At 41.9% G+C, this 14,767-nt stretch overlaps 1 protein-coding gene across 1 annotated transcript in view; it reads right to left on the bottom strand.

Annotated features, from left to right (window-relative positions):
* Positions 1–11,957, bottom strand: part of GLDC (glycine decarboxylase) — an 89,350-nt gene extending 77,393 nt beyond the window's left edge. Inside the window, exons 1-2 of the mRNA XM_029919355.1 lie at positions 11,633–11,957; positions 11,007–11,085 (exon numbers count right to left, since the gene is read on the bottom strand). Of these exons, the coding sequence (XP_029775215.1) occupies positions 11,007–11,085; positions 11,633–11,887 (334 nt within the window). The 5' untranslated portion in view covers positions 11,888–11,957. The remainder of the gene's footprint in view (positions 1–11,006; positions 11,086–11,632) is intronic.
* Positions 11,958–14,767: the final 2,810 nt, after the last annotated feature.

Genomic DNA, 14,767 nt, shown 5'->3' with positions numbered 1-14,767 from the left:
CAGAAAGGTCTCCAAGGAAATCATTAGGACTGAAAACCAACACAGTCATATTTGAATTCACCCAGAAAGGCCTTTTTCTGCCAGAGGCTGAAGGGGAAAGCTGGGGCCAGCATGTTAGGACACAGAATGCCTTAGCATATTTTTCTTGTCAACCTGCAGATCCTTGGCTTCAAAGCTGCTCCGAAAATGATGGGGTGGGATTGAGGATTTCAATCAAGATAAACAGACCATGAGCGATAGCATTTGTCAGGACATTTTTGAATTTTCTGAGTGGAAACTGGTGTCTGTATACAAATTACAGGCTAATGTGTAGCCTTTTTTGTAACATCACCTAATCATTTGCAGCACCCCTCTCCCTCCCCCCAGAACACCTTGGCTTCAACCCATTTACCCAGCCCATAAACCCTATTCCTTCTTGTCAGGTTTCCTCCCCCAACAAAGGACAGTTTAACTATCAAAGTCTGTGAATCAAAGAACTTTTTCATTCCAGGAAGGTAAACCAATTCATAAGCTCTGTGTAGTGTAAGAAAATGCATGGAAACTTTGAATTGGAAATTCTTTGAGACTGGCAGAGGAGTACCTATCCTATGTGACAAGATGTGGTTGGGACAAGACCATGCAGGCCTGACCTGCGGCTCGGTCCACTTGGCCCTAATCCTGCCAGGTTCTTGCCCATCTTTTTGCTCAATTAATTAACACCGTGTCACATCCAGACCCTCATTACACTCAGGGTTAGAACTACCCAGTGGATACCTCCAAAGTCAAAAGGAGCTGAGGCATGTCCAGCTGCAGTGGCTCTTTGGTCCCTCATCTCCAGCTCTTCCTGTTCACCCAAAACATACATAAGATTCAAGATCTTCATACTAGCTGTCAGAAAATCAGAACAACATCCCACAGTGGGGAGGTGAAGAGAAGGAGCAACGTGTCTCTTATTCTCTTCTTGGCCTTCGGTCACAGTACTTTCTCTTCTCTTCATTTATTCTATTCACATTTAAGAAAGAAATGTACAGAGAAACATTACAATTCATATTTATCTGGAATACCAGTTTACCTATGTAATCAGGCCAAATGGTAAATTTGAAATGAGAATCAGGGTGCAAGTTCTGGAGTATTTGTTTTTCCTCTTTGCTGCCTTGTGGGGACATTATTATAGCCAAGTAGAGCAAAAAACAGGGAAGGATATGTTCTAGGAGTCCAACTCAAACAATTTAACATTCTTGCAGGAAAGAGATACTTTTTATAGATCAAAGGAATAGGCATAGGGAGGAATTTATAGTCCAATCCAGAACCTTACCTACTAAATTATAATCTCTGCTTAGCAGGCTGCTAGGCACACAGTAAGTGATCAGAAAATATGGGTGAATCAAGGTGTTGCAATGAAAACTCACCTAAACTCCCACATATAGCTAGCTCAGTATTCACAATAATCACCCATCACAGAATCCCATGATAACAAATCAATGCACAAACTGTTCTCACATTTAGTTCAACTGTATCCCTAAAAGTATAGGCTTCAGAGAAACATTTATAAATGTAAACTCACAGCCATTAAGCAAGTTCTGTGAAATAATGCAGTACATTAACTCATTAATGCAATAATTTTAGAATTTCAGAAATTGTATTTCATCATTATTTAATTAGTATGTTGATACTCTAGGTATTGAGAATCCTTACTAAAATTGTTTGCATTTTTGTAAAAATACCTTTGTGTGTGTAAAAATACTAGGTTTCTTACTACCTAGATGTCCACAATGGCTGTTCTGGAAATTTCCCACTTTTCTTTAATGTTCAGTCTCCTTCTTCCTATCTCACTCAGATCATCAGTCTATCAACACTTACTACAGAATGTTTTTGCACCCTCAGGTGGATTTTATTGCCTTTTATGCCTAAGAAAGGTCCAGAATATGACAATAGGACCCAGAACACCCTACGTCCACAGCCTTCCGAATGAATTATTTCCCCTCAGACAGTTCTGACTCCCTTTTACATGTTCTATTATTTTCCCAACATCCTGGCTTCTACTTCTCCCCATACTCCATATCTAGGAAATTTCACTCCCATGATTTCATTCAGAGGACTCACGAAATCTGGAACTCCATCGCTTATTTATCTCGAGCTCTAGACTCATGTTTCTGACTATTGCTTTCAACATTTCCAAATGTATGTTCCATGAACACCTCAAACACAATTTTGCTCAAACAAGACTCATAATCTCTCCTTCCTTCAGTACCCTCCTCTTCTGTTCCGTTCATGAGATTACATCACCTTGAGACATTCAGCCTAGAAACTGACAGCCCACCTACTGGATCAACCACCATATTTATACGAAAACTGTATTTTCCACAGGCTACTCTCAGTCAATTACTAAGAACAGCAAAAGAACTAATTAATGCAGACCCATTCTTACAAGATTTGGGACCCCCTCCCATGGGCGACTTTGACTCAAGGACTCCCATTTGGACTGACCAAAACTTACTTAGATTCATAGCCATTTCTCCTTCCATCTCTTTCCTCTTCCACCAGGATCAGATCTGCATCACAGCCTAAAGGTTCCCCTGCCTTCTCTTGTTCCCACTCCCAGTAATTTCTTGAATATCTAATATTATTCTGGTGAGTATTCCTTGGTGGACCTGAACTAATGCAGATTTAAAATCTCACCTCTAGGGGCATCTGGGTGGCTCAGTCAGTTAAGCATCAGACTTCAGCTCAGGTCATGATCTCACAGTTCATGGATTCAAGCCCCAGGTCAGCTCAGAGCCTGTGTTGACAGCTCAGAACCTGGAGCCTGCTTCTGATTCTGTGTCTCCCTCTCTCCCTGACTCCCCCACTCAAACTCTGTATGTGTGTGTGTCTCTCTCTCAAACATAAATGTTAAAAAAAATCTTTTTTAAAAATCTCACTTCTAAACTCTCCAACAATCTCCCAACTGGTCTCCTTGCCTCTGATGTCAGAAGACTCTGTGGAACACAACCATGTCAATTCCGTCTGTAGTAACTGTTAATGTCTTCTCATTACAGAGAAAAAACAAATCTCTTATGGCTCTGAGCCCCCCATAGCTTGTTTTCCAAGCCTTTTTACAGCCTGGTATTCTACACACATGGCTGCTTACCATATCCTTCAAATAACCATGTTATCTCTACACCTCCATGCCTCTGCTCATGTCTTAACTTCAGCCAAAGCATTCATCCTAATTTACAGATCTTACTGCTACACAGTATCTATCCCCCTATTAGTTATAACCTACAGTCAGGCATCATTATCATCCTTTACGTCTTGACTCTTACCTTCAGTGCCTAAAACAGTATCTTACCTTCCACACAAGCTTCCCAATAAAAGAGAAAGGGAAGCAGATGGAGGAAGCTGTAGAAATAAATTTGATTATAGCTTATAATCCATTGGCAACAAAGGTGAGTAGACTAGGGCATTTAGCGTATGGGCAAATGGTCCGTGTACCATAATAGTCCTTAGGAGTAACACTGTATTTACAATATAGTGATACAATATGGTTGATTTCATTTTGATTAGCATTGAATATTTGTAAAAGTTAGATAAAATTCATTATAATTTATGATAGGAAGTATGTGCTAATTTGGATGAATGTGGTAGCTTTTAAAAATGTCTTCAGGGGAGAAAATGTCTGTGGGATGTTTTTAGGGCCATGAAATTATTCTGTATGATACTATAGAGGTAGATACATGTCATTATACATTTCTCCAAATCCATAGAATATACAATACCAAGAGTGAACCTTAATGTAAATTATGAACCTTGGGTATGTCAATGTAGGTTCATTAGTTGTGACCATTTTATCACTCTGGAGTTGGGGTATATTGATAATGAGGAAGGCTATCTTGGGGCAGGAGGTATGGGAAACTCTCTGGGCCTTACCCTTAATTTTGCTGGGAACATAAAACTGATCTTAAAAATTAAGTCTAGGGGCGCCTGGGTGGCTCAGTTGGTTAAGCGTCCGACTTCGGCTCAGGTCATGATCTCACAGTTCCTGGGTTCGAGCCTCGCATCAGGGTCTGTGCTGACAGCTAGCTCAGAGCCTGAAGCCTGTCTTTGGATTCTCTCTCTCTCTCTCTCTCTCTCTCTCTCTCTCTCTATCAGTTTAACCATGTTTTCTGTCCTTTCCTTTGTCCTTGTGATGAGAGAACATGGGCAAGCTGAGGGCAAAGTGTAGGCTAACAGCACACACACACACACACACACACACACACACACACACACTCACACACTCACTCACCCCTCCATGTGTCTGATAATCCTGGACACTCCAGGCTACCCCAAAACAGGAAAGGACAGAAAAGCAAATGGTTAAACTGATTATAGAGTCTCCACCAGTTTACCAGAAAGAGGCAACCCCAATCATAGCCTAAAGTCCAGGAACTCCCTACGGTCTTAATGCTTTGCTAGAGGGAAAAACAACCTTAGCTTTACAATAGCTAGGCCTCCAGTAAGTCTTTAGCATGTAAAGGTCTCTTTGGAAACTACCCCCTGACTCTATAAAACGTCACCCCCACACTTATAAGTGAAGCTCTTTCCACCCATAGGTCCTATCCCTATGCTTTAATAAAATCACTTTTTTGCACCAAAGACTTCAAGAATTCTCTCTTGGTCCTTGGCTCCAGACCTCATGAACCACCCCTCCCCATTACCTCAAAATTTCATCACTTGGGCAGCCAGAAGTACCTGAGGAATATCACACATAATCCTACTAGGAGGGAGGTAAGGTTGGGTTTGCTAGCTTGTATTTTGCCCTCAACCTGCCTCATGCTCCCTCATCAATTTCATTTAAATTTTATTTTTTAAGTTTATTTTTATTATTTATTTTGAAAGAGAGAAAGAGAGAGTAGGGGAGAGATAGAGAGGGAAACAGATAATACTAATAATGTCTCTTGAGCTGGAGACGGCACTTGATCGCACAAACCATGACCTGAGCCTAAAGAGACACTCAACCGAGCCACCAGGTGCCCTAATAAGCAATTTCATTTATATAAAATATATTTGATGATGCTGGATGAATTCCATGATCCGGTAGCAAGATGAAGGGGAAAAGTTGTTTTTACATGTTATATGTTCTTTGTCCTAGGCACAGGACCTATTTTATTTGGATTCTCATCAACGTATGTTTACATGTTTGTATCCTTTATATGTCAAAATATAAGTCCCAAATATTTTAATGCTAAAAATTATCAATTTATAAAGACTGAGATTTTAAGTTTGTATTCTAATTTTAAAAAGGCCAAAAACTGGGGTGTCTGGGTGGCTCAGTCGGTTAAGCATACGACAGCCTTAGGTCATGATCTCATAGTTCTTGAGTTTGAGCCTGCAATGGTTCTGGGTCAGCACAGAGTCAGTTTCAAATCCTCTGTCTCCCTCTCCCTGCCCCTTCCCTGCTGGTTCTATCTCAAAATAAACTTTAAAAACTAAAGATAAAAAGGGGGAAAACGGATTCTAATTCATTTTAGGATGCATCTCTTAAAATATTTTAATTTTTCCACTTCTATTGAGATATACCTCCACTTACTGAACTGAAATACCTCTGTAGTATAATAAAAACTATATATGGTCTTTGTCCTTGAAATTTCTTGAGTAATAGGATTTGTTATTCATAAGAAGCCCTTATGATCACAACTGAAAATGATTAAAAAATAAATCATACCTATGCTAATAAGTGGTTTAGGGTGGTGTCCCAACATAGCCTCAGGATGGGAATGGTTAGAAAGACCTAAAAAGACCAAGAGATAAGAGGGTTGGAACTTTCTTGGCCTCACCCACAGACCACTAAGGAGAGGAAGAGGAAGGCGTAGGAGGCTACAAATTAAGCTCCATAAAAACCCTTGGACAAGATTTGATGAGCTTCTAGGATGGCTAATGCATCCACATGCTAAGGGTGGTAAACCGCAAGGTCCACAAGGGAATAAGTTCCTGTGTTCAAAACTCTTATGGACCTCACCCTATGTACCTCTTCATCTGGTGACTCAACTGCATCTTTTATAATATCCTTTAAAATAAACTGGTAAACATATGAAAATGTTTCTCAGTTCTGTGAGCTGCTCTAGCAAATTAATCAAACCCAAAGAAGGGGTTGTGGGAACCTCCAATTTATAGCTTGTTGATCAGAAGCACAGGTGGACTTGGAGTTGACATCTGAAGAGAGGACAGTTTTGTGGGGTTGACCCCTTAACCTGCAGGCTCTTAGGCTCTCTTCAGTAGATAGTGTCAGAATTGAGTTACATTTGTAGAACACCTAATTAAAGAATTGGTTTGTGGTGTTGGAACATACATTAGAATCCCTGAGTGACTGACAATATAATTTTATTCTGATGAGATTCCACAAACAGTGCTACAACAATACTAAAATACTTCCCTAATTATGCTCTCTATGCTGCATTTGCCATTTTCTTTTCTCAGTGAAGGTACTGCCTTTATTCCTTTGCATATAAACTATATAGTTATATAAACTATATTTACACACCAAAATAAGATAGTCAATGTCAAGGTATTGTCTTTGCTTCTAACTGGAGAAGATATATTTCAACTCTCTATGTTGTTTCAGAAATCCCATTTCTCCATCCAACTTCACATCATCTCTTGAATATTCGCAGCATTCTATCCATACTTCTCATGGCACATGGGACTTTTTTAAACTTCTGACATACTTATATTAAGAAGGTAAGATATAAGCTTGAGGATAGTGATTGTTTACTAATATATTTTTCCTCACAGTGCTTTGCATATACTAGATGGCCAATGAACATTTAACAATTTATGCAATAGACTGACTGTCCAAGGTATCAGTCACATGAGCAGCCATTTGCCTTATAAGAATTAATAACAAAAATAAAAGGACAAAATAGATTCTATTGTGAGAGACTGAATACACAAATAGACAATGGCCAGGCCATTAATTACCACAGAACCCACAACCTGCAGCAACCTGCTCAAAAAACCAATACCTTATCTATAACAAACTCCAGAAGCCAGCCTGCTGTAAGTTAGACTTGCAGAAAGTCAACTTGTTATCTTCAGTGACTATGCAGCAAACTGCACAATAACTTACATAATAATTAACAAAAAAAATTCTTGGCCAGGATTTGATTAATAGCTACCTTAATTTTGGGGCTGGCTTCTGATGTTGGACCAACCATAAAAGCCAAATACACACCCTTAACCAATCACACAGGATCCCCTGGTCCCACTTGCCTCCCCTACATCTTCTGCATGCAAACAGCCCCAACTCAAGCATACCTGAAGCCTTTCTTTATTTCACTATAAGGCTTCCCCATTCCTCTGCCAAAACTAAAGGCTGACTCCCTTGCTATAACAAGTACAGAATAAATAGTCTTTCCTTTTCTCATTTGGTTGATCTTCATTTATTTCCACAGCTGCATAATGAAAATCCACTGGTATTAAAAAGACAAAATAATCTTATAAGTTGGGAACTTGGCCAGGAAAAGGCCAAGGGTGAGCCTTGTCACAATCTGAGGAGTCTACAGACAGAATTCAAAGATGGATATCATCCAGCTAAAAGACATGTGACATCTACAGCTGGGGGAACAGCTCAGTTTCAGTGTCCTTGAGGTCAATGGAGGAGAATGCCCAACCCCACTTGGGTGACATAGTCACCACCTGCAGCTGCATTACACAACACTCCTTCCATTAACGACTTATTAAATATTGCTCTAAAAGATGTGGCTTAGAACATTAAGTTCCCACAAGCTTCTCAAGTGTGACAGCTCAGCTGCTTAGTTCTGGTTGAATAATTTGAACATTAGAGGGGTTAATGTCTCCTTTCTTCTTCAGCATGCTCACAACAAGCAATGTGCAATTTTGTGTAAACTTTAAACCCTGCAGCTTCTGTGCAGTTCTGGGCCAGTTCAGTCTGGTTAGCTTGAGATGACTTCACCGAAAATACTACACAGAGAGGCATACCATAGCTAAAAGTGATTGGCTTGGTTCATACACAAAGTACTTCAAAGCTTGGTAGTATAAAATAGTTATTGTATTAAACCTAAAAAAAAAGCAAGGTAATAAAAAAGCTAAAATCATCCATCATGGCCCTTCCAGGAAAATGAATGCTGCCATTGACATATATACTTCCTATTTTTTTCTCTTTATGTGTATGTGGGTGAGGGAGAGTAAACTCACTTGAACAGGATAACAGGATTTTGAGTTGAGTAGCTTTGCTTGTTTCTTTGAAGCTCGATTTACTGAGAATTCAACTGATAATCAAGCTATTGTTTCAAAGCACCTAAGTGTCCAAGGGGAAGAGAGCATCCCTCAGGAAAGATAAATTCTCTGATTCTCTCAGGCCACTCTGTCCTGTACGTGGTCCCTCTGCCTGCAGTAGCTTCCCCCAGCCTTGTCCAGCAGAGCATCATGACTCATCCCTCAGTAGCCAACCCCAGTCTTGCACCCATCACCCCTTCCCTCTCTCTGGTAGAGGGCTCAGTGTTCCCACTTCTGTATTCTCAGCATGCCATTGTATTTTCACCTGAGCAGTTGGCAAATGGCAGAGGGATTGATTGGTACTTACCTTATAGGGTTGTACTAAGGACTAAATTAACACATGAAAAGCATTTTTAAAAGTACCTAGTATATGGTAAGCACTAAAAAAATGTTTGAGGTTATTAAAGTATGTGTAAGAACTAACTCATGTATCTCATGATGCTTACAGCTCAGTCTTCTCACTCAGCAATGATGGCATTTAAGACTCATGTAACCGACTAGCTCTTGTTAGTTTCCTGTGGATACATTGAACAAATATTGGGTCCGGAATTCCTCTCTGACTACAACAGAAAACAAGTATTCAACATTAAACTGTTTAGGTAATGCTATTCTACTATTAAATAGAAATGCTACTACTAGAGGTTACAGGGACCAATTTGTTCTCCTCATGTGGAGAACATTCATTAACCATGACATGTGCACACCTCAGAATAAAAAATTGATGACTTCCTGACACATTCTCTGCCAGCCTCAACCACAGCTCACTCTTCCAAGAAGCAAGCTTTGTTAGAAGCCAAATCACTTCAAGGCGAGAGAGAAGGGGGTGGAAACTGACAGTGCAATATTTTCTCTGAGTCATCTCAGAATAACCAGATAGAACCAGCCCCAAATCTCACAGAAGCCACTGGGTTTAAAATTTACATTTAAGTTGCAAATTACTCATCAGAAGTCCACTTTTAATGAAAGAGAGAAGGAGAAATGAAATCCCCCACTGTTCACATTATTCAGCTGGGAAGAAGCCGCTGTGGGTTCGAGCTTCCTGATGGGCTCTGTGCTGACAGCTCAGAGCCTAGAGCCTGACTTGGATTCTGTGTCTCCCTCTCTCTGCCCTTCCCCTGCTCATGCTCATGCTCATGCTCTGTCTCTCTCTCAAAAATAAACATTTAAAAAAGAACATCTTGTTTTAGAGTATATTGTAAGAATGGGTGACCCAAACATTTTCTAACTTTGAAAATCTCAGAAATGCATTACCTAAGGCTTGCTTTAAAAATATGCAACTCTTAAAAAAAATATATATATATATATATACATATATATATATATATACACACAACTCTTGGGGTGCCTGGGTGGCTCAGTTGGTTAAGCATCTGACTCTCAATTTCAGCTCTGGTTATGATCTCACAGTTTGGGCATTCGACCCCCACTCTGCACTGACCGCATGGAGCCTGCTTGGGATTGTCTCCCTCTCTCTCCCTTCTTTGTTCACTTTCTCAAAAATGAATAATTTTAAAAATACATATATACAACTCTTCACTCTTTAAACATTCAATAACTTATTGAATTCTGGTTTCCTAAAATTGAAATAGATAAAGCTTCCAGCTATCCCTAGGTCTCAATCAGTTCAACTGAACAAAATGTACAGATTTTCTCCTAAGGGCAAGGTTCTTGCCATCAAGAGAAATAGTTCAGATTTGAAACCAACAAGGAGAGCAGTTCTTATCATAACCTGAGTTACATTAGCCAGCCAGAGTCGGACTGGCTTTATACTTCACATTGCCTACTTCAGAACAAAATAAATTTCATCACTTCTCGGCCTTTTGGCTAAGATCAAGTATAAAACAAAATAAAGTTTGCCATCCACACATCCTTTCTGTCCTAAAACCAAAAACAAAGTGTCTTTTCTTCATCTGACTCCAAAAGTATAAGAGATAGCATCTCTGTGATTCAAAAAGCAGATAACACCCAAGACAATTCTTTCCTGTTTAAGAGAGAAAGAGAACTCTTCAGCTCTGCCTGACTCTTTGACACGTGGATTCTTGTCTTAGTCCATGGAAGTTAAATACTAATAAAAATACCTCTGAAAGTCAGTCTTCAGGAATATTAAAAATATTTAAATATGAAATAAAATTCTAAGTAATTCTGAGTAAACTAAACTTTTTTTTAACCAGGCACGAATCTTATTTGCACATTTCTTTATAAAAATTATTTGAACTTGAGGAGTACTATTGACTTACAGTAGGTATAAGTAAATGAAATTGGACATGAGGTATGAGAACAATTTGAAGCTGCTGTGATACAAAGAACCTTGGGCTAGAAGGCCATATGTCTGCATCTCCTCCCATTTTTTTGTCACTTCCCTACTTGTATGATTATAGGCAATTCCTTTTTCCTTTCAAGTATCCTGACCTGCACAGAGGTGATGACATCTCAACCCAAAGGATGTGAGAACCGTGGCCTGGGACGGTGCCTGGGAAGTGGGGAGTCCTCCACACACGCCTGTGCACTGCCTTCTGGGCAGGCAGTTTGCTGGCGCCTAGATAAAGAGCTAGAAAGGCGAGGCATGGACTCCAACCTCGGGTACAGAACTGCTTGCTCCAGGAACTAAATATTCCACCCTCTCCTGCCCCTTGAGGTACTCGCACTGTTTTATATTAATAAAGATATTCCCAGTCCTGGGCAATCCTAACCCAGAGCTGGATTTTCAGGGACTATATAAGACAAACAAGCCAGAGCAAGCAGAGTCTAAGGGAGTTCTCCCCGTAACTTACAAACAGGGTCTTCCATTTTCAATGGTCTTTTCAAGCGGATGCTGGCAGGCACCGTCTTCTCAATCAGTTCATCAATACACTGGAATGGAAATATAAATCCGTGAACACTAAAGGGAGAGGAAAGTGCTTCCGAGTTAAAGGAGTCACCTCTGTGTTTTGCATCTACAAAGGCTTGTGGGAACCTCATTTAAATCGCCTAATTAGTGTTTCTTTAAGAAGAAAAAAAGGACAACTTTGAGCAAATCAGAAATCACTTGGAGGAAAGTAAATGAATTGGGATAGTGATTCGACCACTCTAGGCTGGATTTCAGTCAGCAACCAGAGATAATTGGTTAAACCAGGAGGTCCTCCTTTCGCAAAGTTAGGGTTCATCAGAAGGGCGAATTGGGTTGAAAAACATAAGGTTCTGAGGCGCGAAAAGCTGGTGGAGAAAGTAAACCGGTGAGAAAAGGCTGGAGCACGGGAACGGAACTCGCGGGCTCGCTTCCACGCCAGGGCCCAAGATCGGGGTGTGGGTCCCACGCGGAGTCAAGAAGAGCTCCAGGGGTGGGGGGAGGCCGAAAGCCGAGCCGGCAGAAATCGGGTAAAGCGGGGTGAGGCCCTGGAGGGCCGAATGGGGTCCTTACCGCCAGCCCCAGGGCCTGCAGCATCTCCCTCTGGTCTTTGTCCCCCGGGCCGATGTGCCTCCGAGCGAAGTCGTCGTGTCTGGGCAGGAGGCGCTCGAGGAGGCGCGAGTCCCCAGCCCTGCTGCTGTGCCCGCCGCCGCTGCTGCTGTCACGGCCCCGCGACACCCAAAACGGTCCCCTCCCTCCAGCCAGGAGGCGGCCGCCCCCGACTCCGCAACCCAGACGCAACCCCCAGGCCCTGGCGCACGTCTGCATGGTCGCGACCAGAGTCCTCCGCCCGGGCCCGAGAGGGTCAGCAGCACTCTCGGCCCCTTTGGATCTCAGTCCTCCAGGTGGCGGCTGCCTTCGGCCTGGAGCGTTTTCTCTCTGGACGACGGCAGGACAGACGGATGGGTGCTCGTGGGCAATGAATGGGCGCCGCGCTCAGCCTGAACACGCGCGCAAAGTTACTGCTACACGCCAGACACCTGCCCTGCACACTTTGAGTGTAGCCCTGCGGGCGGTGGGATGGGGTCTGGAAACCCTCAGCCAATGGGAGTGGACGGAGGGGCGGGGGGCGGGGCACGCCCCGCCCCGCCCCCTCTCCCTGCCTCTCTTCGCTGGCGGTCTATCTAGTCCTGCCCCTAGCCGAGAACCTGCCATCCTAGGTCACTCCTACTCCATTTTTGGCTGATAGGAGAGCAGAGCGCTCCATGGAGTCAGGACCAAGGTCTAGGACCGCACTGGCGCGGGATCTAATTACATAGCGGCGGGCGAAGGGCCTGAGGAACTAAGCTGAGGTGAAAGATGATCCTGACAGCGAGGCCAGACTCTAATAATTAGGCTCCATTCATTAAATTAGGGTACCATTCCCTGTCATATTTCATGGAAACCAATATGGGCAGATGAAAGTTTCTTTAATAGTTGTGGTCTTTTGGGGCGCCTCGGTGGCTCAGTCAGTTATGCATCCGTCTCTTGATTTCTGCTCAGGTCATGATCTCATGGTTGGTGGGTTCCAGCTCCGTCTGTACTGACAGCTGGAACCTGCTTGGCATTGTCTCCCTCTCTCTCTGAGCCTCCCCTGCTCTCACTCTCTCTCTCTCAAAAATAAATAAGTAAACATTTAAAAAGTTTTTTAAATAAAAAAATAGTTGTGGTCTTTCATAGTTGTATTGTGGGCAAGTTACTCAACCTCTGAGCTTCATTCAGTGTCCTTATCTCACTTAGGTGGATGGGATTTAAAAATAGATTATACTGTTGAAAGAATTGCCCTAACAGTAGACTTGAACCATTTCTCTCTCCCTCCCCCAACCCCGCTCTCCATGTATGTGTGGGGAGGGGGCAAATATAAAAGATATTGAGGTGTATGTTATGCACTATCATCTTATTTGGAAAAATTTGTAAGTCTAAACTCTCCAGCTATCTCTTGAGATTTTTATCAAAATGAACTCTTGGGGCACCTGGCTGGTTTGGTAGGTAAAACATGTGACTCTTGATCTTGAGTTTGAGCCTCACACTGGGTATAAAGATGACAAAGATAAAATCTTTGGGGTGCCTGAGTAGCTGAGTTAGTTGAGCATCTGACACTTGGTTTCAGCTCAGGTCATGATCATGTGATTGGTGAGACTGCGCTCCTCCCTCCGCCTCTTGCGCTGATAGCACTGGGCCCACTTGGGATTGTCTCTCTTCCTCTCTCTCTGCGCATCCTCTGCTCACACACACACACTCTCTCAAAAAAAATTAAAAATTAAATCTTTTTTAAAATGAACTTTCAAAGTTATTATTGTCCTAATATGAGGAAGAGAGGACAGATGCCTTCAGAACATTACTTAGACTACAGGTAAGTAAATCTGTTTGTTTTTTTTTCTTCTCCTCTTAGATTCTTCCTTCAACCATCCTATGTCCATTCTTGGCTCTGTAGCTGACAGGCACGTGGACGAGGCAAGGAGGCAGGAAAGTATAAAGCAAACCAGTAAGCAAAATGTGCGTGTATGGCAGGCAGGGCAGCTAATGAACTAGAGAGCTGGTTGAATGTCTTTAAACAGTTTTTCATCTATTTGGAATTGAAATTATAGCCTGCATAAAAGTTGGGAGATACCCTCAGTGTGAGATGTGATGGGGCAGAGATCTGCATTTATTCCTATTCCTGTTTATGCACTCTGTATCACAGGGACTGGAAGCCAGAGAGCTGTATCTCCCAGATTCCTTCGGCTGCACGGTTCTGGATGTTATTTAGTCTTCTGTCAACAAGTTTCACTTGTGTGAGAATTGGAAAATAGAATAAAGCAGAAACCATTTATTTCTCTGACAGATACATGAGTGGCAGCAGCCATGAGTGCTTCCTTACCAGCCAACCCACAGCACAGATCCCTCAATAGAATGTCCCTCAATAGAAAACATCGGAGGCTGCAGGAATTTCTCACTGTCCTGGATTAGAGCTTCAGTGGTTTACCTGAAGATAGGGATGGTCTACTCTATGTTTTGCTCTTCCAGTCCTTCCAATGGTTTTATATGTACCTGTTCCTAGCATTTTAATCCTCCTCTACTTGAATACTCCAGTTTTCTAAATAAACCTTAAGAGACTATAAAGTAGCTTTAGGAAATTGATCCCAAAGATAGGAATCTGGGACTAGCTATCTAACCTGGTTCTGTTTGAAATAAACACTAGTGAAAGTTTGAAGTTATCACTAGTGAAAAATTAGATCATGATAGTCTTAGGCATGAAATAGAAACAGTTGCTTAAGTTATCAGTGCAGGATTAAGTGCCTGTTGAAGGTAGGTCTTTGCTAGACCAACCTAGTTGCTGGGTTGGACCACTGTGGTGGAAATCATGTCTACAAGGACTTTTGGGAGGGCTGGTGGCTTCTGGATGCCCTAGAGAATTTACAGGATAAAATGACAGTTCAGAGAACCAGAGAGTTTCACCACTCTAAAAGAATCTATTAACTTGTTTAGCTGCAAGATATTTACATATCAGACCCAATGTTTGATCCTGTGAATTGCCCAATGATCATAAAAGTTGAATTCACACCTTCTTAGGTCTCACATGTAAAAGTTTTGGTTTAATTAAAAATGAGTGTTAACCTGGAACAGGGACATTTTGGTAGTTTGGGATGAATTTGACTATCTTGAATCTTCAATTTTCACTGAGTCCCC

This window comes from Suricata suricatta, chromosome 13 (genome assembly GCF_006229205.1).
Source record: "Suricata suricatta isolate VVHF042 chromosome 13, meerkat_22Aug2017_6uvM2_HiC, whole genome shotgun sequence".
In the NCBI taxonomy this organism is placed as follows: domain Eukaryota; kingdom Metazoa; phylum Chordata; class Mammalia; order Carnivora; family Herpestidae; genus Suricata; species Suricata suricatta.
The sequence above is the reverse complement of the archived record's forward strand: the minus strand, read 5'-3'. Positions and strand labels throughout refer to the sequence as shown.